General features: G+C 42.7%; 1 protein-coding gene across 1 annotated transcript in view; it reads right to left on the bottom strand.

Moving 5' to 3' along the window:
* The window catches only part of KLHL14 (kelch like family member 14), a 70,313-nt gene that overhangs the window by 29,588 nt on the left and 14,898 nt on the right, over window positions 1–25,827 (bottom strand). The window contains exon 2 of the mRNA XM_066626305.1: window positions 25,406–25,527. Within this exon, the coding sequence (XP_066482402.1) occupies window positions 25,406–25,527 (122 nt within the window). The remainder of the gene's footprint in view (window positions 1–25,405; window positions 25,528–25,827) is intronic.

The following is a 25,827-nucleotide window of genomic DNA, read 5'->3' as shown; positions in this document are numbered from 1 at the left end:
TAGGAAAAATAATGTCCTTGTTCAGCTCATCATATGGGCACCTTAAATCTAGGTGAGGACAAATGGGGAGGTGATGTGCATGTACAGGCAGGGAACTTATTGCTTGACACGGATCAACAGAGCACTTAGGAAACCAGTGCAGTGGGAAATCAATATGACTCAGGGCCAGCTCTTACTTTGTGCTCTTTTGCCAGTGCCAAAAAAAGAGGCAGCCTATCTCACACTTGGATTATTTTCAGTGATATATCTCTCATTTCATTTGTTTTATTATCTTTTATTTTTCTCCATGCACTTGAGCCGTATAGCATATGCAAATAACAATAAGAAATATGTGCAGCTTTCTTGTTTAGGACACATTTTCTTAAAGATCAAGTAGTCTCATTTAAGCTCTTTACTGAATTTTTTTTTTTTTTTGCCAAGGCAATGATGAATAAGCAAGGTGCATTTTTAGTTTCCAGTAAAGGTCAAAAATCATTTTCATTGTCTGATCTCATACAGCTATCTAAGCAAAAGCAATTGTTAATCAATTAGATTTAGAGAAAATGCATTAATTAATATTACTTATTGCTGGTATATCTTATCCAGTCATTAAGCAGCAAGGTCTACACTCTGTTAAATATGCAATCTTCCAATTACTTGCATAAGGGCCCAATCCTATGGTTGCCCTGTGCTGCTGGAACTCATGTTCCAGGAGCACAGGGTGCTTTCCTCTGGCACACAAGAGATGGGCCACTGTCATGCACTGCCAGGCTGCTGCTTGCAAATGGATAGCGGCACGCACAGCAGTACCTCCTGAAGCCTCCTTTGCTGCCGGTAATTTGACAATAGAGGCGGGTGGGGAGGAAGAGGACAGGGAGAGTTTCGGGGAGGGTTGGGAGGGCAGAGGGCTGGGAGGGGGTGGATCTCGGCAGCATCGGCATGCACCAGATCATATCCCCCCTTTCCCAGGTCACCCTATCCGTTCACTCTCCTGGATATACGCCAGCAAAATGGATGACATAGGTCCAAGGCAATTGCCCACAGGCAATCAGGCAGTTTATCAGAGGAGGCAAGTGAAAAATATTTTTACTTATCTCTTGCTAGCTGTCTGATTGCCCCACCATCTGGCAGAATAGCATAATTTCATCAATAGTTGTACCATTGTCTACAAAAATGACCATGTTTGTTTAAAACTTAAGGACAAGTTTTCAGTTTCATCTCAAACTTTAAGAGTGCAATCCTAACTTACCATTCCACCAGCACAGCTGCCACTGCAGGCCTAGAGTGTTGTGGCTATAAGGGAGTTGGCTGTGCTGGTGGGACAGCACGCACTAGCCTACCAGTGCTACATCCTGTCTCGGGGTGCCGGCAGAGGTGAGTTTCGTGCTGAGCAGCTCAGGGGCTGGGAGAAGGAGGTGGGAGGGCATTCTGGAGCCAGGGTGGGGGTGTTTTTTTTTTGGGGGGGGAGGACAGAATGGGGGTGGGGGGTGGGACAGGCCCTGAAGGGGAATGAGATTGATGGAGGCTGCTTCCAGCTCCTGGGTCTCTTCTGCTTCCCAGGCCATCCAGTGTTACACTGGGCTGCTCAGACTTCCACCAGCTATAGCTAGTGGAGTTCTGAGTAGCCCCACAGGGCAGGCTGGGGCATTTCTCGGAGGGGGAAATATTTCCTTACCTCAAGGAGACTTCTAGCACAAATTAGGATTGGGCTGCCTGTCTCTTTTTGTCCTCTCAGATTACTTTTACAAGCCCCAGTGTTTAAAAAAACTCAGTGTAGTTCTTGTGTATGCACAGCTGGTACTTTTTCTGCTTGCACTGGAAAATCTGATAAGCACTTTATTTATTTGTTCTCTGCCAGTACACAACATTTCAATGGGGAGAAATGTGTTTTGAGCTTTCTTGCAAACTGAATGTAATGCCGTAGTTTCACACATTCACTGAAACCCTGTTCCTCAAGATTAGACCCTGCACAACGTGCTTGCACAACTAACCGAATGAAGTCCACTAGCCATGTATGCCAGCAACTTAAACTTATGTGAAACCTTGAAAAGCAAAGCTTAGTCCTGATGCTGTTTAAATTCATGACAAAATTCACATCAACTGCATTAGCTGTCAGCTGCATAGGGACTCCAACCAGGGACTCAGGTAGAAGGGCCCCTGCGCACTGCTGCCTGTGCCAATGGGTAAACTGTAAGCTGAAGGAGACAATGAACTCTTCCAAATATTGACTCTGATAGAATTGTTAGTATTAGGAAAACCAGTATAAAGGTCTACCTAAACTAGAGCTACAATCCTCCATTCTAAGAAAAAAGTAGATCATGTGTCCCTTTTACTGTTCAGTGTAATGCCCTTCACAAACCAGAAACTTGTGAGTTCCTTTAGTGTAGTGCAATACCATGCTGCAAGGCCTTGTATGTGACATGCTCATGTGAACAGGAATGACCTTACCACATGAGTAATTCTCTCCCTGGTGATGGAATGCTAATTCTGTGAGAAGGACCCATGCAGTCAGTTCTGCCCACGTTAGTGTTACTCACATCCTTTCATTCTGCTAGATGTGCATCTGACGGGCACCCAAATTCTTCTGACACTATGGGAAACACACTACTTTGTGAACGACATGGCAACAACATACGGACAACAGGAATCTATTTGTTCAATGCCAGAATATTAGCAGAAATCCTAGATATGCAGAAATGGCAGAATATCAGAGTGGAGATGAAAAAGATAGTAAAATCTCAATATTATGATCTTCTCATAATTCTAAACTATAGCCACAAGTGAAAATTGCAAAGGCATGATGAGAAATGACTGTACTAAAAATGACATTCAGATAAGGAAAGATGTTCTAGTTACAAAATGTAACTTTTAAAGATTGTAGACACGATCCAGAAATCTGCATGAGTAGCTCCATGTGTCCAATGCACTTTTGGACTTGTGTATTTCATAGTCTAATCCTAACCCGCATTGGCACAGGGAAGCTGGCTGGTCTGCCCCGTATCCAATGTGGGGTTGGGGCCAAATGCAGCTCAGCCTGGGGCAAGGGGAATTCCTTTTCCTTACCCTGGGTAAAGCCACAGTAACCCCAATGGGGTTACTTGGATCTGCACCACCTCTTGAGGTGGTGCAGATCCGAGTAGCCTGGAGCTGCTTTGGGCTGCCCGGGACTAAGGTTAGGATCCATCACAAATGCCAGATCCTGGCCCCATCTCCCACTCTCCAGCCCACAGACTCCCCTGCCCTCCCCCACCCTAAAATGACTCCTCCTTGCCCTCCCCACACCCCTGCATTGGCCTGGTTTGGGCTTAGCTGTCTGGCCCAACAGGGCTTGGATCAGCCTCCAGAGGCCCGTGCACATCCATGCGCTGGCCTCTTTGCTCTCCTGGTGGCACAAAAGTGCTTTGTGGCACTTTCACGACACCACTGGGCTGGCGCAAGCTGGTCCATCGTCATTTCAGGATTGCATCCTGAAACTCCTAAATTCTACAAGGCAAGCCAGATTGGGGAATTTCACAGGTAGCTTATGTAAGCTATTAAAGTCTTATGTAAGCCATCAAAGTCTTCTATTTAAAAAAAATATATACCACTGAGTGGCATGCAAGCACTTGAGCATGCTTAAAATATCTGTCTGACTTATGACATATATCTGAATTCTGAAGAAAAACAAAGACACTGCACTGGTAAAAAATCACATCTCCCTTGCTGCAAGATGCCCTTCCAGGTAATCTTAGTAAATTCACTAAGAATTCATGGGTGTAAATAATGCAAAATATGGGCCAATGTTTAGTGATACAGACCACTGCTCTCATTAATTACAAAGTACACTGTCCTCTACTTTGCTGACTTATTTTAATATGGTTCTCAAACTTCCTCATCTTTGTATTCCATTTAATCTCAGGTGAGTACCTCTCTTCCCCTCAAAAAAGGTATTTGAAAAGAAGTTTGCATGCCACGCTCAAACACAGCACAGTGTGAGTTTTTAGCGTGTCAGTCAGTGAGTTAGAGGGAAAGGGTAAAGAGAAGCTAATCAGGATGAAATGAGATTAAAGGCTGTCTAATTTTACAGCAACTGTGATCCATCAGCCACTGTGAAAGTGACAGTGGAAATGAATGATGGAGACAGACAGGTGGGGCTGTACATTTCACTGATTTATCCTCAAATGCACTGGGCCTTATTTTATTGAGTGAACATGACCGCATTTATCATGACTGTCATCTAAACCCACTTCCCTCCATTTAAAAAGGTCACTTTACTAGGAGGAAGTAGGATAGAGGCACTTTCAAAAGAGGTTTAAAAATCTAATAACATGTGTTTATAAAGCTCTGTGCAAGAACTCTCAGCTTTATTAAACAAACTAGTAGAGTTAAATGAAAGGAGAAAAGACCAATAAATAAAAAGAAATTTGACATCTGAAAAACAAACCTCAAGGTATTGGTGTCCTAGAAATAAACTACACATGCACAGACATATTAAAAAAGTCAACTATAAACAGTTTTTCTTTTAATGCACCTTCTACCCCAACTCAGAGGTTCCAATCGTGCAATTATGAAGTAGAGACTATTCTTTCAGAAGTGTATGAGAAACATCTCTACTCCACTCCTTAATCAGTGGATCACAAACCTCAGTGAAGAAAGTGGTGAGTGTCCTTTAACAGTTATGAATAAGGAGACGTCTCTTTTTACTATATTACTTGAATTTGTCCATCAGCAAATAATGAGGCATTAGACTTTATTCCAGAAACAAGCTCATCAAAACAGAATGCAACCTCCCTCATTCCTTACAGAAGAGGTGCGTATTTGCTCTTTCACTATACCATTCCCCCCCCAGGTCGTATTCTCAAAATCACGTAACACAGATGGGCAGCCTAGTCTGCCTGTGTCACAATACAGCAGCACTGAAATGGCTGCCACTGTATCTGGCGCAGGAAAAGAGGCAGCTGGAGGCTGCTTCAAAGGAACCAAGTTATCCCAAGTAGGGCTTTCAGGCCCGGGAGGGGAGAGAGGATCTGGCAGCAGCCTCTGCCACCATCCCTGCCCCCCATCTTGGGCCCAGTCTGCTCATCTCCCTTCCCTGTGCCACCCTCCCCTTGCCAGGTTGCCCCCCCCCTGCCTTCCCCCTGCCCTAGAACACCTCTAAGTGGTTGTGGCAACTAAGTGGAAGACTCACAACCAAACACTCCCAGGGCTTCTACGACCGGCACAGAAGCCCAGTGCCCACCCATGCTGCTGCCTCTCTCTTCTTGGCCGCGGTGAAGTTCTTTTACGGCACTGTCGTGATGATTGTCTCCCTGGCAGTGCACATAAGTTTGGCACTGTGGAATGGTAGGATTGGGCCCTAAGCTATGTCTCCACATGTTAAAAAATGTTTTATCAATGCAAACTGAATGCCTTAATAAAGCTGGCTCCATAACTTCTTCACAGTGGATAGGTGAGCTGACAAAAGTCTCTTCTTTTCGACACAACTATCAATCTTTGTGGTATCAACTATCAACCATTACTAGGGACAATATCAGTGCCATCTTCAGTACTATTCCAGTTCATTGTTCTGCTTCCTATTCTTTGTCTGATGCTGTACCTTGTAAGATTGAGCAATTAACTTCCGCGTTCACAGAAACCGAGTCTGATGTTTAAAGTTTGGCAAAATCAAATACTTATATCAATAGATACATTCAGTATATTTCAGACAGGAAAGGAACATCCTAATTAAAAAAAACTTAACGCACAACAATATTCAGTGCTCGTTCCTCTTCCAGTTGTACGCTAAAAGCAAAAGAATATTAGTGACAGCATCATTTGTGATAGGTAAATATCACTAAATATTTTCCTCTTAGCCTCGTCCTTCTACGTTACTACCACTGAAAAATAATTTTCTATCCCCTTCCCAAATTTTCTGTTCATTATTATTCAAAAATTAGCACTTGCCAATAAATGTCAGCATAGCAGCTGTTTGTGAGCCATTCTCTTTGAATGCAAACTATTCATTATTAGGAATGAATTACCAGCTCCCCTACAAACAGTAGTTTCTGGTTACCAGTTTACAGATTTCTGGGCCAGAAGGGGCACTTCAGGTGGAAGAGCAACAAATGAAGATGAGTAGATAATGACTACTTTTGTTTTCCTGAACAAACTGAAATACCACTTTGAATGTTAAAATGTTCATAAATGCTGCTTTGCTAACCCTCAGTGTAAGAAAGGAGATTATAGCTATGGAGACAGAAATTGCTTGGGACAATCTAAAACACATAGGAGTCAAATTGCCATCCTTAACAGAGGCATTTTAAATATTCAAGATTATATTGCAGCAACACTGTCTGATAGGTTGCTATTACCCTCATTTTCTAAATAGATAAATAGTGCAGAAGATATTGACTTATTCAAGGCCTTCCAGTGAGGGTGTTAAAGGTTAGTTTTCCATCTATGAGTTAATGCACTGGGTTATGCTAGGTCTTAGTCTTCAGAGAAGGCAACAAAGCCATAGCAGTAATCTTTAGGATTTCAGCAATGACTCTCTCAGAAGGGAGGCCTTCTAAGGCAATGGGGAGGCAGCACACAACCTCCCTCAGCTTCAGAACATCTTCCAGATGAGACAGAAGGCATCGGGAGGGGGGAAGGGTCTTTGAGGCCCTCCTGATGCAGGCTTGGCAACTGCGTTGAGTGAAAAATGCAGGTGCTGAACCCTTGGATAAGGAGGGCCTACTGTATGCCATTTTTTTCCCTCATGGAAAACGAAAGAGAGTGAACTATGTCTAGGCCACCAAGTGAAATTCCACTGGTATACTACAAGACGTCACAGAGACTAACAGTCCGATCCTATGCATGTCTGCACAGAAGTAAGTTCCACTGAGTGCAGGCAAGTGTGTACAGGATTGCAGCTTAATAGAGCATAACCTTTTCTTTTGCCTCAGTTCACATCTCCAACCCAGAAGATCTTTTCAGACATTACAGTACTTTGTTTCAGTGAGTTATGACTCCAAAGCAAGTGTAATAAGCAATTACTGGAGTAAAATGCCTTTATACGGTATAAAAAAGTTCTTCTCCCAAATGGAATCCTACATACTTTAGAAACAAAAGTATTTTTACACTAAAACTATTAGCAAAGTTCACAGAATAAAAATATGCAGAAAGAAAAAAAAGAAGCGATTCCATACAAGCTTTTTATGTTGTATAATTAGAAAAAGGAGTTGGGATCTTTCCCAGTCGTATCTTCAAGATCTACTACTTTGCAGAAATTCAGGACACTGAGGGTGCGACCCTAACCCCTTATGTCACTGCTTTCCAGCACTGGCATAGCAGTGCCAAAGGGACGTGTGCTGCATCCTGCAGTTGGATGTCACTCACGGAGGCCTCCTCAAAGTAAGGGAATGTTTGTTCCCTTACCTCAGAGTTGTATTGCCCTTATGTCAGTGCTGGAAAGCACTGACATAAGGGGTTAGGACTGCACCCAAATAATGTTAAATTATAAATGCTTAATTTGTACAGCCAGCCAGTTAGTAGTATTCAATAATGAATCTATTTTTGATTTTTTCACCAATCACATTCATATTATAGAAGATCTAGTTCACTGACAGCATAATCCTACACATGACAAGGATTGTTTTCAGAGGGGCTTATTCCCAAGAAAGTGTATATTGGATTATAGCCTGAGATAATCCTGATAGCGGCAGTATCCGTGTTGTTGATCCCTTTTTAAAAGAACTAGTCATTTCCTCACCCACCACAATTTTTGACTTGAGTCAGTAGACGTTGTTCACTGCTGCCTGCCCTTCCGTGCCCCACCTCAAGATGATTTGAATTATTGTATTAATCAGAATTTGCAGCCAACCAAAAACAAAGAAGCGAAATGCAACATGAATGACACAGCTAGTTTTCTCTCCAGCAGTTAACTTCTGTTTGTTCCTCCTGTTCAGTTTGAAGGAAAGAAATCAAATGCAGTGTACAGAAAACAAATGTATTTGGTGCCAATCCTGTCAAGTGCTGAGTTCCTACATCTCCCATTGACTGCAACAGATTTGGCACTAAGTCTGTAATATCTGCTTTGTCTTTTCTTGTTTCGGTTCCCCGAACCCAAACTAAATGAGAATCAGTCTGTGATTCCTCTGGCAGTCCAAACACATCTGGTTTCCCACTCCACACATCAGTCCTGGTAAAAGAATGGCTTCTGTGCACTGCTGTATGGCTGCTTCACACATTCTCTCAATAAACTAGTTCCAGTAGCTCTCTGACCACTTTTTTTCTGTAACATTTGAAACATAGTTAGCATACATAGATAAGTGAATCTTTCATAAATGAAAACATGCAGTAAATATGTGGTTCAGAGCATCATCTAACTGTGTGTGTGTGTGGGGGGGAGGAACATATTATTGCATGTTTTCAGACAAATGAATGCCCTTCAGATGCATCTGTCCACGGTGAGTGACTGGGGGCACTTCCAGATGGATTCTATGCAGCTCCAATCAGTCACTGTATTTTACTTTGCAGTCTCATGGAGGAACTGTAATGTTAATTCCACAACACATTCCACAGTATTTTTTGGGATGGAGTAGACTAGTGGTTCTCAAACGTTTTAGCACCGGGACCCACTTTTTAAAATGACACTCCATCAGGATCCACCTAGCTTTACAAGATTTTTTTAAAAGGTGATCTAGAAAGAAATAATATTTTTATGCATTTATTTACAAGTAATATTTTATGATTTGTTTGTTTATTTGCAAAATAACTTGATCCATTTCTCATAACAAGGCAGCCCAATGGAGAGCCTCAAGGCTTGACGGGCTTAGATATGTGACTCAGCCTTCACCTGCGCCCATACTTGCCATTGATAGACTTAGAAAAAAGCATACCAGAAGAAAGAAACATTTCTCCCCCTATATTTAGGCAGCCAGAATGTAAACCAGACTGTGATAAGATCCACCTGGAATGCTGATAGTTCTTGAAAGACAAATCTCATTTGTTATTGTAAAAACCCCCTCACGGGTTTAGAGAAACCTGCCTGCGTGAACCTCCTTGAATAAAGTCAAAGGAGCAATCCAATGACCAGAAAGGCGGTATATAAATACATGTTGTTGTCACAGTTTACACAAGCTTACAAACTGCAGGAGCTCAGGTCTTTGCAGGGCAGTTAGCAGCTATCTGATATTTGAATAGCTTCAGGGCTTGAGGCAGTTAGTTATCTGATCTTTGCATCACACTTGCTTTCATTGGAGGCTCTGCAGGGCCCACCTGAAATCAGATCGCGACCCACTAAGTGGTTCTGCACCCACAGTTTGAGAAACGCTGCAGTAGACTGAGTGCCCAATCCTATCCAACTTTCCAGCACCAGTACAACCACAATGCAGCTCTAAGATAATGGAACAAACATTCCCTTACCTTGAGGAGGTCTCTGTGACTGCTTCCCCACCAGGGGATGCACTGCACATCCCATTTGCACAGCTGCACTGGCATTGGAAAATTGGATAGGATCGGGCCCTGACTCTCCCCACTTTAGTCTTCCTGTTTCTGTTGTGACCTGTTGTATCTGGGCATATGCCTCTCAAAAAAAGACAAGATATTAACACTGACCAAGTTCCATACGTTCGGTCACTGTGCTGCTGTATAGCTCATAATCCATATATCTCTTTTGTGAATTAGTGTGACAATTCAAGCATAAGGAAAATAGAGAAGTATGGAGGGTGGATGATGATGTCATGTGAACACCCCAATTGCTCTCTCCTCCACAATAAGAGATGAGAGAACAAAATGTGACAATCCTAGACTAAACTCCCTCATGTGGAAGGGCCCTGAAAATGAGCAGGCTGACTAAGAATGAATCTTAACAAAAAAGTACAACGACCTGGGGTGACAAGGATAACAGGGACTCCTACAGTATGAGGTATTCAGCCCCACAGTCTGTACTTGCTTGGATCATACATTATAAATAGGAACAGCCTCTTCCTCATGGAGAAGTATTCTCTCAGTGTGATCTCTGACATTTTGGGTTCTTGTTCTAAAAGGAAGCCTACCAAATCATTAAAATACGTATATCCTTCCCAGTACTGGTCTTGTGTGGGAGTTTCTGCTACCCTAACAGGATAACCAGATATAATGGAGGACAGGGTACCTATACCTTTAATCATTGTATAGAATTTTGGCAGGTGCAGCTCAGTAAGGAAGGGCTTTAAAAGCTGCAACTGCCCAAATTCCCTCTTCTATACAACGGTTAAAGGTATAAGGACTCTGTCCTCCACTGTATCTGGTCACTCTATACCCTAAGAGATTATTCTACAATCAAACAGAACTTGGAGTCAGAAATTTGTTCCTGATATTTAGCTATTATTCGTAGCTACAAATGTGAATTTCTTAGGACCTGAGTTGTTTAGATCAACATTCTACAAATGCAGATTTCCTGTCTACTACAGTTGGAAAAACTACTGTTGCGAAAAAGACACAAGTAAAAATATAAAACCACAAGAGAACCAGCAGCACAGACCAAAAAAAGTGTCTTTAATTCTCAATGTGTTTTGACCAAAATTCTTGATCAAGGGAAAAATTGCCTCACAAATAATAAGTGAAGCATTTGAATCTGCTCACCAATTTAAAAGGGACAATCCTCTTGTCTTGCACACATATCGCAGATTCTTATTGAGTATAAGATAGTCTTAACTGCTCAGATAGTGCAGTTGCTGACTATGACAGATGGGGAACTTCTGCTGTACTGCCACACCCCTAACCACACCCCTTCTGAACTCCCTCTCTCCAAACAGCTCCATTGCAGTGGCTACATTCTCATGAGAGCTAATTAGGACTTAAGATAGTTTCCTATTTATTTCACCGTGTAGTGTACTAACAATTTTAAGATTTGCTTCTATTACATGCAACACTGTGAGCAATCACTTCGGTGATAATTATAAAGAAAACATTTGTAGTCCTTAAAATGGTAGTGTTGCATGGCGTACTTCTGAATTCCTAAAGTGAGATAGCGGCTGCCCTGCTGCCCTGAACTTTGGATGAAGTTCAACTTAGCTCAAGAGCTATCATGTCTAACATGATGGCTAGGCACAAAATTTGCTGAAATAATTGAAAGTTCACAGGCCTGTCTGATACGAACCCAGTTCTCACATACAGGTGGAGCCTCTTTATCCACAGATTCAGAATCCACAGATTTGCCTCACCATGGATGTTGAACCCCCAGATTGCCCCCCTGCAGACCTCCCAGACACAACTGGAATCTTGTCTGGGAGGTTTTCTGAACCTCGGAAAGGCTGAATGCTTTCATATGTGGCCTGTTCAAGGCTTAGAATACTGCCCAGAGCCCCCTTTTTTTTATTTTGACTTCCAATAAACCAGAAGTCATCCCAAAAATGCTCCAGGCGGCATTCTGATCCTCAGAGAGGCTTCACTCAGCCTCTCCAAAGTTCAGCTCCAGACAGAACCAGAGCAAGGCTCCAGTTGTGTTCGGAGCAAAGGCGGGCTCCGAAAACCACAGATTTTGGTAACCATGGTTTTCAGTATATGTGGGGGCTGCAGTGAAGCCAGGAGACTGCTACTTGGATACTTCCACAGTATACAGGAACACAGTTGTTGAGTGGCTACCAGCACACTGCTGATATCATACCCCATAACTGTCATACATCGATACCCAGCAGACATGAGCTTGCATGGTGCAGAAGAAGCCACTTCTGCACATTTGTTGCTGCCTCTGGTGCTCTCTGATAAATGCACCTGGTCCCTCTCACCTACACAGTAACACATGGCAGCACAAGTTAGTACTCTGCCAATGAATTGCTCCATACAGCAATCTGTCACTTGACACAGCAGCTGAAACCTTTCTTCACAAGCAGGTCTGCTGGCAAGGAGGGCTCAAGCTTGCTGCTGTTACCAGCAGGCTAGAATGTTTACCTGCCAATCTGTCTGCTAATGAGTAAGCACCCCAGCCAGCCACTTGACACAGCAGCCTATGACTCTAATTCCTGTGCCTCCCTTTCTGTAGATTGCAGTTGAGCAAAGAATAGCACAGGATTTACTAAGTAAAGGTAGACAATTTACTTTTCCCCACCTGGGGATGGGGGAAACATGATGAGGGCTGTTACGGGCACAGAAAGCTAACACAGTGTGTAAAGCTATTTGAGGATGTTTTGTTTACGAAATCAAAGGATCTACCGTGCAATGTATTTTTGCATAAAACAGAAACAGATGAAAGACTCATCCAAGGTATTAAAATATGTTCAGTTAGATAACAGCAATACAAAGGCAGTAGTCAAGAATATTATAATCTAACAAAACACAATTAGTTACAAGGGAAAGGACTGATGGTTATTGAAAGATATACATAACAAGAAAACATAATTCCAATAACATATATGGCATACATTTTGACAATTTGCTGGATTTCCACTCTTGCTTAAAACTTTTCTATCTTGAGCTCATATACAAAGCTATGCACCATTAATGGGAATTCAACCATGCATTATGCTTGACACAGGCATTAGGTGGCTAAACTCCACCATATTGCACAGACATGCCTCGGATATATACACAATTCTTGCTGCCCTCTTGCATTTCACAACTATCCTCTGACATTTCACCGTGTTCTTTTTGGAAACTGGCTGGATCTTATAATAAACTCACATAGCAACACATTTAATGTTGCATAATGCAGATTGTTCCCCTCATCTGAATGCTGGATACATTTTTCTCTTGGTTTTCTGTTTTGCACAGGTACAAAGGAGTATGTGATACAATAGGAAATCACAGCAAAGGATTTTTGGAGAACAGATTATAAGCTTTCTACTTTTCAATTGCATTTTTAGTTATTTTAATATAGCTTTGTTTTAAAACATGCATTTTTTGTTATGTTGTGAGCCTTCTGGGGTGGAAATGGCAGGATATAAACATATTTAAACAAAGTTAAAATTTAAACAGAGAAGAGTTGATGTAAATATTGCATTTATCATTAGTGCGGCAACTGTTCTGGGAGAGTTGCTAGTTCCACGGATATCTGTAGCGTTCACTGAAGCTGTCTAGCACAAAGAGTTGAAACTGCTGCTTTAGTAAGGTGCCAAAGCTTGCTCAAGCTTTGCAATGCAGGGCTGAAACCAAGCTCAGCACAGCACTGAAGCAGAAGTCCTGGTGCTTGCTGGCTGAATAAAGTGAGATGCAGAGAATTTATTGGGGCTACTGAGAATTGCTCACCAAATTAAATTTCAGTGCCTAAATGTGTACAGTTTGTGCATAAGTATGATAAATGTAAACTGTCAACCTTCAAATGCTGTAATGGGGATGTATTGAGATTAAATTCACCCCCATTTCCTTAAACACCACACTTTGCCCCTATTATTCAATGACTAATCAAGGCAATTTGCTGTGCTTTTTTGCATGCAAACTATAAGCAAGTGCCTCAAGGAATCACTGCCTCCCTCCATCTCACATTCAGGACCAGGAAAAATATAGTGTTTAGGAGTTGGAGAAAGGCATCCCCCATGACGGAAAAGTTACAAGAAGGGGCAAATGCAGCAGTACCCAGATGCATTCTTTAGAAAAGAGAAAACATTACATTGGACTCATTTATTTTCAAGACAGATTTCAAACCTTTATGTAATATTATGTTAAGATGAGGAAATGGATAACAAAAAACAGAAGAAGGGAGTGTAGCAATCACAATTCATCTTACCTTTGTCTAAAATTATGCATGGGAAGAATAGAGTGGATAGAGAGATGCTCTTTCCCCTCTCACGCAACACCAGAACCAGGGGACATCCACTAAAATTGAGTGTTGGGAGAGTTAGGACAGACAAAAGAAAATATTTCTTTACTCAGCATGTAGTTAATCTGTGGAACTCCTTGCCACAGGATATGGTGATGGTGTCTGGCCTAGATGCCTTTAAAGGGGATTGGACAAATTTCTGGAGGAAAAATCCATCATGGGTTACAAGCCACAATGCGTACGTGCAACCTCCTGATTTCAGAAATGGGCTGTGTCAGAACGCCAGATGCAAGGTAAGACACCAGGATGCACGTTTCTTGTTGTCTTGTGTCCTCCTTGAGGCATTTGGTGGGTCACTGTGAGATACAGGAAGCTGGACTAGATGGGCCTATGGCCTGATCCAGCGGGGATGTCCTTATGTTCTCTTCTATAACGTATGTTTATCTTTTTACACTGTGGGTTTTTTCCCCCAAACTGCTACAATTCACGCTCTCCCTGAGAAGCAAGAAATTTAAGTAATCAAATAAGTAAATGATAAATATGATTCAGCACATGAATCATCACTTTAGAATTATATTAAATTGTAGAAGACTACAAGGGCTACCACTACATTTCAAACTCAAGCAAATCTTCCAAATTCCACCATAAGAGAAACAGGGAGGAATCACTTGTTAGCAAGGGTTCCATTTCAAATACCATCTCCCACTACCAAATGCCTGCCTTGTCCAAGATCCTGTTTCACACAGTGGCCCACCTGCTATCTCTGGGAAGCCCACAAGCAAGAGAGAAAGGCAGACTTTTTTTGTGCCATTGCACTCTACAAATGCTATTCTGGGTGCCCTGCCCCCTCAATCTCATCCCAAGAGGGCAGGTCTACATCAGAGGGTGTGGAGTACATCTGTCTAGCCAGCAAAGGCGAATCAGAGTGGCATGTGGGGCCCCAAACATAAAATGGGACCATGGGAAGGCTGCTACAGACTTTATTGCTAATTACACCACAGTCATCAAAATACTGGGATGTCTTGCGCAGTGCTTCTCCCCACCAGTAGCTGCAGTTGCTTCACTCAGACTGTGGGGTTGCTAGATGGAGCCTTTGTGAACTTCAGTCTTTGGGTCGGATTCAAGATTTGGTCTATACTGATTCAAGATTAGGTCTCTCCAAAGTCCAGCAGCCTGACTCTTGCAGAGAGTCTTCTTCAGCTTGGGTGGGGCCTGTTAGGGTATCTAGACAGAGGACCCAGAAATTTGCAGCCTGAATGGAGCAAGAGCATGCAATCCCCTAAACTCTCAGTTATGTCAGTTATGAGGGGGTGAGGTAGTCGGTCTTTTGATGGGTGCTTACGGCCATCTAGTAGGCTGGGCCAAAAATGACAGTTGCTCTCTGTGTGGACTTGTTCAGTCAGGGCTTAGGCGATGAGCTGAGGTGATATGTCTGAGGGTTGTATCAGAGCTGAGTTTTATGTCTGAGGTGCTGTTGAATTCTCCTCATATCTGCTCGATCCTGTACATAGTTAAATACAGATTTAACGTGGAAACTCAGATTTTGTGTGTGTGTTCTTTCGCCGGACTGCCTCTGCCTTAAGATAAAGCTGCCTGCTGCTGCTCTGTCTTAGTGAGGAAAGCAAAATTCCCTCTCCTCCTCAGTAGGTCCCCAGAGAGAGAGTAGCCACTGACCCTTCTTGATCCCTATTCCTATGGAGGGCTAGTCATCTTCATGTATAGAAGGCCTTACTGAATCCAAAAGCCCCAGTCCCTTCCACTTGCCCTTCTGCTGCTGCTTCCTTGGCCTTCTTTCATTTCCTCTGCCCCATGAACTTTCTCCTCCTTTCCCCTCTATATTACATTATATATTCCACACTTTCTTGGGAGTAAGCCCCACTGACTATAATAGGACTTACTTATGAGTAGACAGGCATAGGATTGGGCTCTCAGTCTTGTAAAGCCAGATGGGTCCTGATCATGATATGCTTGAAATATAAGAACTTGAATTGAACTGGGTACCGGGTAGGGCTGAAAATCTTACTGATTCTTTTTTTTTTTGGGGGGGGGGGTGTTACTGAAGGCAGGCTACAGAGAAAATTCACTTGGTGGAACAGGGCTGGCTTCCCCTTATTTAATTATTTGTTTAATCATTTTTAATTATTTATTTTAATTTGCTTGATGATATCACTTCCAGCCATGACAGCACTTCTGGTGGGTCCTGGATAGATTATCATTTTAAACAGTGGGTCCCAGTGCTAAAAGTTTGAGAACTGCTGCTATAAGGTGTTAGTAAGTTGACACCCTGAGGGAGTGATACCACTAGTGACCACAAAATCACTAAAATCACATTTTGGAGGAATACTATCATCATGTTATATATCAATCTATGCATAATTTCATGCAGAATGCAATGAAACAAACTACATTGAACCATCTTTATTCTATCAAAAGGTACAGCCAAAAAACCAGTGGGGGTGGGGCAATGGTAGATCACCATGCCCACCACCTGGGGTGTTGCCCTGTCCACTGCATGGGGTGATGCGCTGGCCTTCTGCACTGCGTGACGCAAACCCTAGTGATGCCACTGCTTCTTTCCCAAGCTCAAAAAACCCCAAATGTTGTAGCCTTTCCTTGTAAGGAAGCTACTTTAACCCTTTGATAATTGAGCTCACAGTATCCTCTTGCTGACTGTTAGAATGACAGGAAAGTGCCTTATATTATAATGAATCACGTCACTGGTCCATCTAGATTAGTACTGCCTGCACTGTCTAGCACAGCCATTTTCAACCACTGTGCTGTGGCACACTGGTGTGCTACGAGTGGTCCACAGGTGTGCCACAGGAATTTGGGGGAAGGTCATTTATTAGTAGGACCAGTAGGGATGTGAACTGGCAGTATGGTGTGCCTTGTCAATGGTAAAAAACCTGATGGTGTGCCTTGACAATTTTAGTGCCTTGTCAGTGTGCCATGAGATGAAAAAGGCTGAAAATCAATGGTCTAGCAGCACAAAGTTTTACTGCCAGCAAATGAACGAGGGACCTTCTGAATGGGAAGTGTGTGCTATATTGCTGAGCTACAGCCAGGGCCTGTCTTAGGAGCTGTGGGGCCCAATTGGAAACATTTTTGCTGGGCCCCCTCTAATTTTGCGGGGCCCCCTCTACTAATTTTTTTTTAACTCTTAGCTTGAATGGAGCCAGACCAAGAAAATACTTCTGTGCAAGGACAGGATTCCTTTACCTTTAGTGCCTGTGCAGATTAGGAGCCTGGGAGGTCAGCCAGAGGGAGGAGGGAGTCCTGACTCAGTGCAGTGCTCCCTGACTCTCTCTTGTCACTGCCCCATCTGCAGTAGCCCACTCCAGACTGAGACAGGGGAGAGGATGGCGCCAGGTACTGCGAGGGTGGGGGAAGAGTGAGACACGCATGCTGCTGCCTGCACAGCACCAATTTCAGGTCACCTGCTGGAAGGAAGCTGCTCCCAAAGTGACCCAATTTCAGGCCAATTGGAAGCAACAGTGGGCAGAAGGGCAGTGTGGGGCCCCCACCATGCATGGGGCCCAATTGGGTGAAATCTTCCCAACTGCCTAAAAGCCAGCCCTGGCTATAGCCCCTCCCAACAATTTCAGCTCTCAACATCCTCTTTGTTGGGAAATATATTATTATGCCCATTTCATAACAGTTATCGCCTATGCTTTTGCCCATGGATGCCTCTGCAGAAAGATATAGAACTCTCCAATCTGCCCACTAACTTCTCATAATGAGGAGCCCAACTATCCAACTATATGTTGCACTGTTTGGCATTGTACTTTTGGAGAAATGCGTGAATATGTGTTTTTTGGCCCAATCCCATTGGGCTTCACCACCAGTGGAACGTGCCACTAATGATATTAGAGACAGACGACCTTATTCCTATAAAAGAAATAAATAACAACCACAACCACCAGTAATTATATCTCCTTTTCAATAGTACGAATTCTTACGTTTGGACAGCAACAAATTTAATTCCAGATGGATTTATCTTTCTCTCTCATTTAAGGGGTTTTGTTTTGTTTTTGTTTTTTAATGCTCAGTGATACTGGGATAGAAAAGTGTTTTAGCCCTGGTTCATTCCCATCATCTTAACCAGTACAACAAGACAAAAGCATTAAAGTAAAATTAATCATGTCAAAAGATTTTAGCAAAAACAAGTGAGACCATGCATAAAGCATCGCTTTGTCTAGTGTGAAGTCTCGCTCTGATTAAAAACATATAATGGAAGTAAAAGTAATACATCATTGCCTTAGTGGTAGAATTTTTTTTAAGTGCTATACAACTCTGAATACAAAAAAATCTATAGATTTCTTCTCTTGCAGCTATAGTTATTTTAGTTTATTTCTAACAAGTGGAACAAATGCTTTCTTTCTTAAAATTTAGCCTGATGGCATTTTATAAAAGTAATTTTTAGGACTGAACACAACCATAGCTATACATTATATAAACATAATTAAAACATAGAAATATAAACAGCAATCTGATTTTCATTTAATTGACATGTAGCCATTCCAGTTAATCAGGTAGCAAACTTAATTTAAAGCACTGCCATGAGAGTATCTATAGTGATGAAGTTGCCAGCAACAACAAAATGCTTGTTTTGTTAATGTGAGCCACTCAATTATCCCACAGGCTACAGATAATTCCCATTTATTTAAAGTGAATGTTTTGTGCAGGTCTTGTGTGTAATGGGTGAGTCAGCAAAGATACATTTTTTTTTCCTGTATTTTCACATACCTCCTGCTTGCTATAGCAGTAAGGTATAGGAGGAGGTATTTTCACATACCTCCTGCTTGCTATAGCAGTAAAACAAGGGCCCTGCTGCCAGTGCAGCCACCAGTGCAGCAGCTGGCAGACTGGCCACTGGCAGAATTCTACCCATGGAAGGGTGGATCAGGGTGGGGATCGGGTGCAGCTGGGCAAATTGGGGGCATCAGTGGCATTTGCTGCATCTCAAACACCAGTCCCAAGCCTCAGCAAGCTCCTCAGAGCCACGCCAGGTGAAGAAGACCTGAGAAGTCCTGCCAGGAACCACATAGCACCAAGGAAGGTAAGGTAAGTATTTCACCTCTTAGCTCTCTCAGCCGGCCTCATCCCCTGACGGCATGCTGAATGCAGTAGATGCTGAGTCAGTGGTCCTGCACTCAGTGTAGGATTGTGCCTAAGTGTAGGATGTAGTCTCCAGTGTAGGATGGAGACTAAGATATCCATACTTTTAATCTCATTGTCATGAATTCTATTAATATAAATATTTGAATGATTTTGAGTAGCCAGTTTAAGTGTAAAAATGTCAGCATCCCAAGATATTCTACTTGTACAAGGGAGCATGCACATGCATAAGTGATAGTGCAAGGTTCTTGGACACAAATAATAATAATAATATACAGTATTTATATACTGCCTTTCTTGGTCTTTATTCAAGACTTTATTCAAGGCGGTTTACATAGGCAGGCTTATTAAATCCAAGCAGGGATTTTTACAAATTGAAAGAAGTTCTTTCTTTCAAGAACCACTACATTCAAGGTGTTACACTCCGATCTGGTTTAACATTCTGGCCTCCATCCTCCCACACTCTGAGCAGATGGAACAGCTCAGCTGCAGCTTGCCAGCTGCTTCAAGGTCACACGGTGCCGGTGGCCTTGAACTGGCGACCTTGTGGATGTTAATCTTCAGGCAAATGGAGGCTCTACCCTCTAGACCAGACCTCCTGCCCTGAAATCTAACAGGAATTGTGACTTAAACTTTGCACTTGTGCCAATGTATCGTGCAAGATGTCATACATAAAGCTCTATTTCTTCCATGTGTACTTCGGCAAATGCATATGGAGCAGAGCAAAATGTTACCATATTTCCTCATGTTATCTTTAGGATACAACTTCATACATTCTGAAAATAAAAAAGAGCAAAACAAGAACTTTTCTTCTCAGAGCTTCTGTGGGCCTGAAGCTCAGTGGCAGAGCACTTGCTTTGCATACTAGAAGGCACTGGTTCAGGGCTCAATCCTATGCTTTCCAGCACCCAGGGAACGCAGCAGCACCAAAATGGCTACCACTACATCCAGCTGGGCTCAGAAGAAGCACGGGGTGTACTTGGGGTAAGGGGGCTTATGCTGCCTTACCCCATGTAGCAGCCAGGCAGCCCTGATGGGTCTCTTTGGACTCTTGAGCAGGCACAGATTTTAGGAGACCCGTGTTGGGTCTGGGCTTGGATATGGTGGTAGGGCCTGCTGCCATCTCCGCCCCCTTCCGCCCCACTCCCTCCCCCCACCACACCTTCGCCCTGCCTTAGCCTCACCCCGGAACACCTCCCCTCTTACCTCTCGGTCGCATGGCGCTTTGCACAACGTGCTGGGGGGCCAGACCGCCAGACTCTGACCAGCACTGGTCCAGCACAGGCTCACGCTGGACCAGCTCTAGCACTGGACCAGCAGTAATGGTCACACACATGCCTTAGGGCACATTTGAGACAGTGCGTGCTAGTGGTGAGACGGCACTAATTCATCAGGATTGTCCTGCCAGTCCTTGGCATCTCTAGGTAGGACTGTGAAAAAGCCCTGTCTGAAACCCTGTAGAGCAGCTGCTAATCAGCTTACTTAAACACTACTGTGTTAGCTGGAACAATGGTCTGACTTCCTACAAGATATCTTCACAGGCTATGTATTGTACAATAGTTATACTTAGGACTTGCTTTGTTCACAGCTCTGGCCATTGCTTATGGAAACCAGGTTCTGTGATTTATCTTCCTATTATACAAAATAAATCAGCAGATGAAGTTATAGATTGCTTTCCCCCTTAGAAGTGAAAAAGCTATGGTACAGAAGCATCTCTCCTCACACCTAAAATATCCTAGGAGGCACTCCTCTGATATGTTGGTCCACTTCCAACATGATTTACATTGCCAGCACTATGTTGATGGAGTCCCTGGGACAATCTCTTGCACCGCCCCCCCCCCATTGTACTCCCTTCTCACCTCCTGATAGTTCATGAGGTGCTATCACTAGCAGGGCCAATGAAGGTCTAGCGGCATATACAGCTTTCACAAAAAGTGACAAGCCATTCGGCATGGCCTGGCTGCTGCAAGCTGTGAGTGGTTGGGTTCACTCTCCAGTGCACCAGGTACCCCTTCCAGTGCTGGTTAAGTTTGCGTAGGGGGGTTGGAAGGAGGCAGGGAGGGGATAGAATGGGGAGGGAGAAGATGGGACGGAGAAGAGGGTGGATTGGGGCTGGGAAAGGGGTGATAGCATTAGCAGCAGTACATGCCAATATCCTAACCCCTTCCCAGCCTTGATTCCCCAACCTGGGTTCACATGGACTTACACCAACTATAGAGCTGGCGCAGGTTCAAGCAGATCCAGAGGGCCAGCATGAGCTTGCCCCTAGGCAAGGGGACAAGTGTTCCCTTACCCTAAGGAGGCCCCTGGAGGCTGAAATTCCCGCACAGGATTCAACAGGGGTCACATTGGCACTGCTGCATGGCTGCATGGGAAGTTGTTGGATTTGGCTGTCCTTTTTCTCTGTAAACCGCTTTGTAAACTTTTTGTTGAAAAGCGGTATATAAATACTGTTCTTGTTGTTGTTGTTGTTTATGGAAAAAACAGGAGGAAGCAACTCTTGATTTAATGCTAAATGATGCCCAGGATCTGGTGCAAGCCTTAAACTACTTGGAAACAGTGATCACAATTAAACGATGCTTTAGAGTTCAATCCTATACTCCCCACCTCACTAATGCAGCCACACCAAAAACAAGTGTGCTATATCCAGCAGAGAGGGAAGGATTGGGACACTTTGGAGGGGGGAGAGGAATTACTTCCACTTACCCCTCCATAAGCATCCAGCTCTTTAGCTGGTGCAAGTATGAGGAGAGAAAGGGGGAGGGAGGCTGAAAAAGAAGGGGAGTTACCCCGCCCAGTTTCTCCCCATTCCCATTCCGTTTCACCCCCTCCTCACCACTGTAGCTACTTTACCTGCTCCAGTGGAATCCGGTGAAGGAGGGACATTGGACAGGGAGCGCTGCTACCTCTTGCAGCAGCACTCCTAAAAAGGCCCCAACAGAGCGCTCTGTGTTCCTCTGTGTTTTGTGCTCTGTTGCAAAGTGCTCCGGATGGCAGCCCAATCCAGCATAGGTTTGGACTGCAGGAGTCAAGTACTATTCTACATATACTGTACAAGTGGGTACAGTAATTTAAATATAGTAGCCATGTCTTTAAAACAGAAAGTATGCATCAGACAATTATTTCATTTAATTTTGGTTCACAAGTGTGATTCCTGATATATTAATTCTACATGTGGCTGCAATCCTATAGACACTTTCCTTGGAGTAATCCCAACTGAACACAATGAGGCTGACTTCTGAGTAGCCATGCATAGGTTTGTGCTGTGAGTTGTCTCTCATTTACTCTTGCCCAAAAAGAACTTTACTGAACAATCAGTGTCAGAAACACAAGCAGTTGGGAAAAACCAGATTTGTTTTTCAGGTTTAAACTTCCCTGTATATAATTTTTTTTTTAAAGATCTGTCAACATAAACATACCATGCTATTCTATACATCAGTGGTTCTCAAATGTTTAGCACCGAGACCCACTTTTTAGAATGAGAATCTGTCAGGACCCACCAGAAGCGATGTCATGACTGGAAGTGGAATCATCAAGCAGGAAAATTTTCAACAATCCTAGGCCATAATCCTACCCGCACTTACCCAGGAGTAAGTCCTACTGACTATCATTGTTAAAAGTATACACAGAGTAGCCTGTTAAAAGTACAGATGTGTATCATTTCCCCAGTGCAGTCACATGCCATGGCAGCGTCAAGTTTAATATATTAAAAATAAAATAGTGAAATAAATGAGGACCCACCTGAAATTGACTTGTGACCTACCTAGTGGATCCTGACCCACAGTTTGCAAAACATGCTTATACATAAAATGAGAGCTGGTGTTGTGCGGTGGCTAAGATCTCAAACTACAAGTCAGGACTTCCCTCATTCAAATTTCACCTCTGCCATGAATTCATCAGGTGGCCTTACGTAAACCATTCCCTTTCAGTGTCCCACTGCAATATGGGAATAATAATAATACTCACTTGTTGTAAAAACATCAGGATAATACATGTGAAGTGGTTTGCACATTCAGGGTCCAATCCTATCCAACTTTCCAGCACTGGTGGAATTGTAATGCAGCCCTGACATAAGGGAACAAATGTTTCCATACTTTGAGGAGGCCTCTATGAATGCCTCCCCACCACAGGATGCAGTGCACACCCCACTGGCACAGCTGCACCAGCACTGGAAAATTGGATAGGATTTGGCCCTCAGATGGCACTATATTATTATGTACTACAGCAGGGGTTCTCGAACTTTTGCAACCGTAACCAACTTTTAAAAATGACAATCTGTCAGGCCCCACTGGAAGTGATGTCCTTCCTCAAAGTGATGTCATGGTCGGAAGTGAGCGTCAACCAATTAAGGCGTCAAACCTAAGCTGCGATCAGCCAAAAGTCCCATTACATAGTGTGCTCGCGCTGTTATTTTGTATAGCTCAGAATTCAAACATTCCAGCAAGGAAGTCAAACCAGAACACAGATTTGGACCCTTATCAAACCACAAAGCCTCTCCCTTTTCCATTGTCCCATCTTCCCACCTATTCAGGGCAACACACGAGGCCTATCTTACAACAGGATCCCACCCTGCCCCGCAGCTCTCTACCCTGTATTTTCTGGCCTGTATTTTCAACAGCAGCCGAGCTAGGTGCTATGAGACCAACCTGAAATTGTCTAGCAACCCACTCAGTGGGTCCCGACCCACAGTTTGAGAAACGCTGCACTACTGTATACGTAATATATTTTCTCCTTACTGATAAAATTTAGTTGGTGTATATATCTGTTGTATGACAAATATCTGTTGTATGACAGGATAATTACTCTAGGACTACAGTCTACAGTTCATTTCTTCTTATAGTTGCCATCCTTAAACAACATAACCTCCCACAAAACCAGAATACTAGTGTACAAAGAACCTTGTTGCAGTTGTTAGTAGATATCAGTTTTGATTTTGGCAAGAAGCATCAATCCAGAAGTATTTTAACTCACTGATCCTCAGCTGGTGGGCTGGGATGCAGAAGTGATTTGCACCCCTACTTAAGATGGGCCATATGAGCATCCTGAACAGTACTTTGCTTTTCACTGCTATTTAGGATTGTTGTACTGAGGAGGTTATTTTAGCAGGAGCAAATTGTCATGCAAAGATGAAAAAGTCACATCCACCTAAATATCTTCTATGCAACGATTAAAAGAAGGAATTGACCTTTGAATCATGGTTACCCTTTCCCCTCTCTGTTTCTTTTTTCATTCTATGCTCCCTCATCCAGAATGCCAATTTGTCCTGTTCTCCTTTTGTCCCCAGCGTGACCAGATACAGGCAAATATGGTACAAAGTGAATCCCATCTAGTTTAGAACTTTAGGAGAGTTTAGGACCAAACATAGAACGTAGGTCTGAGAAGGCTGAAGGTTATGGTTCTGACTGGATCACTGCATTGCATAAATCTATACTTTACATATGTTCTATCATCAAAATATTATCCTATGCAATGGCTTGGAATATAGATGAAAAAACAAAATTTTGTATGATAATGGAGAGGAAGATATTGAATAACGTACATTAATTGGATCACTAAGAACTGGTACAAGGGTACAAACAGTGCCTTTCACCATGAGCAACAATTGGTGCTGTTATTCTAGTGCTGTTCCCTCTTTGCAGCACATTTTTTCTACAGGCTTCTGTTTCCACCACTGGAGGTAAAGTGGCCTCTTAGGATCAGGCTGTCAGAAAAGAGCATTTCTGTTAGAAAACCCAAATTTCACCAGTTGTCCAGCTTTTAAAGTATGGGTTTGATTTATGGATCAAAATTGCTCATTTATAATTTTATCTGAACCGCTTTAGGCAATTCTGACAGTTAAAAATTTAGTTTTATTGACCAAAGCTGCTAGTCTGCCCACAAGGGGACCAGTACATACGCAGCCTACTGCACTGAAAAAAACTATTATTTGATTCCATGACCAAGTTAGATTGGAAATCGTAACCAATATAACAATAAGTTCCAAGGCTCAAGACAAAATGCTTGCTGTAAAACACAGTTGCCCTTTAAGAAAGAAGGTGAAAAATCTGGGTTAGAAAGGCTGCCAACACAGTTTACTCAAGCTGACACATGCCACTGATACCTGATCATGCCAGTGGGGGGGGGGCATGGATAAAACTCTATTACTGTGGACATAAGAATAAACGTGACTAAAGAGAAGTAAAAGCATATACAATACGATACAGAGTGCTATAAACTCTGTACAATATACATTGAATGCAATCCAGACAAAGGGCATGCTTAACTCACACCCACTTAAATCAACAGAACTTTAAAAAAATGCTAAATTTGGCTGTTTGTGTCTACAGTATTCAATATACACTGCATTAAAATAACAATACAAAAGTATTTAGAAGAGTAGTGAGGTTTATTTGAGAAAGGTTAGCAAGTTTACACTATAAAACTTGCTGAAATGATTTTAAGCCAGTTTTAATTTAGGCCTATTCCATTGTAAAATTACTATCTTCTACAATCTTAATTTATTCTCCTATTGTGAGTCCTCTGTAATATATAAACAAATCTCTGTAGGGAAACAAATCAATAAAGTGTCTAATTTGATTAACCATGTTTTAAAATTCATCAAGGTAACTCAACATAAAATAAACTGCTTACTTGTCAGTATTTTCCACGTCTTCTTTTCATCATCATAATACTGAACCAAATTGCTGGGTAGCCGGTCAGGTCCAGGAGGCAGTCCTCCAACCAACAAAAGCATTTTCTTGTTGGAACGAATTCTTCACACAAAAGAAGAGAGAAGATGAATAACCACATTATTGTTGGGTATTTTTAGTAGCAACAAAATCATAACCATCACAAGAATGTTCACTGCTTGCAGTTTTCTATTTCATTTTTTTGTTTCTTTTCCCTATCATGTCTCAACAACTTTTTGAATCAAGCAGAAAAAATAATCAGAAAAGCTGCATAGCCCTCTACTTGTGGAATAATAAGTTTCCTTTATGCAATTTGTTAAAGGTTCATTCTAAAACGACCTTTTTCTTATATTATCCCTTTAAATCATCACTCTTTACAGCTGA

Source organism: Tiliqua scincoides, chromosome 4, assembly GCF_035046505.1.
Source record: "Tiliqua scincoides isolate rTilSci1 chromosome 4, rTilSci1.hap2, whole genome shotgun sequence".
In the NCBI taxonomy this organism is placed as follows: Eukaryota; Metazoa; Chordata; class Lepidosauria; order Squamata; family Scincidae; genus Tiliqua; species Tiliqua scincoides.
This window is presented reverse-complemented; position numbering and strand designations above follow the sequence as displayed.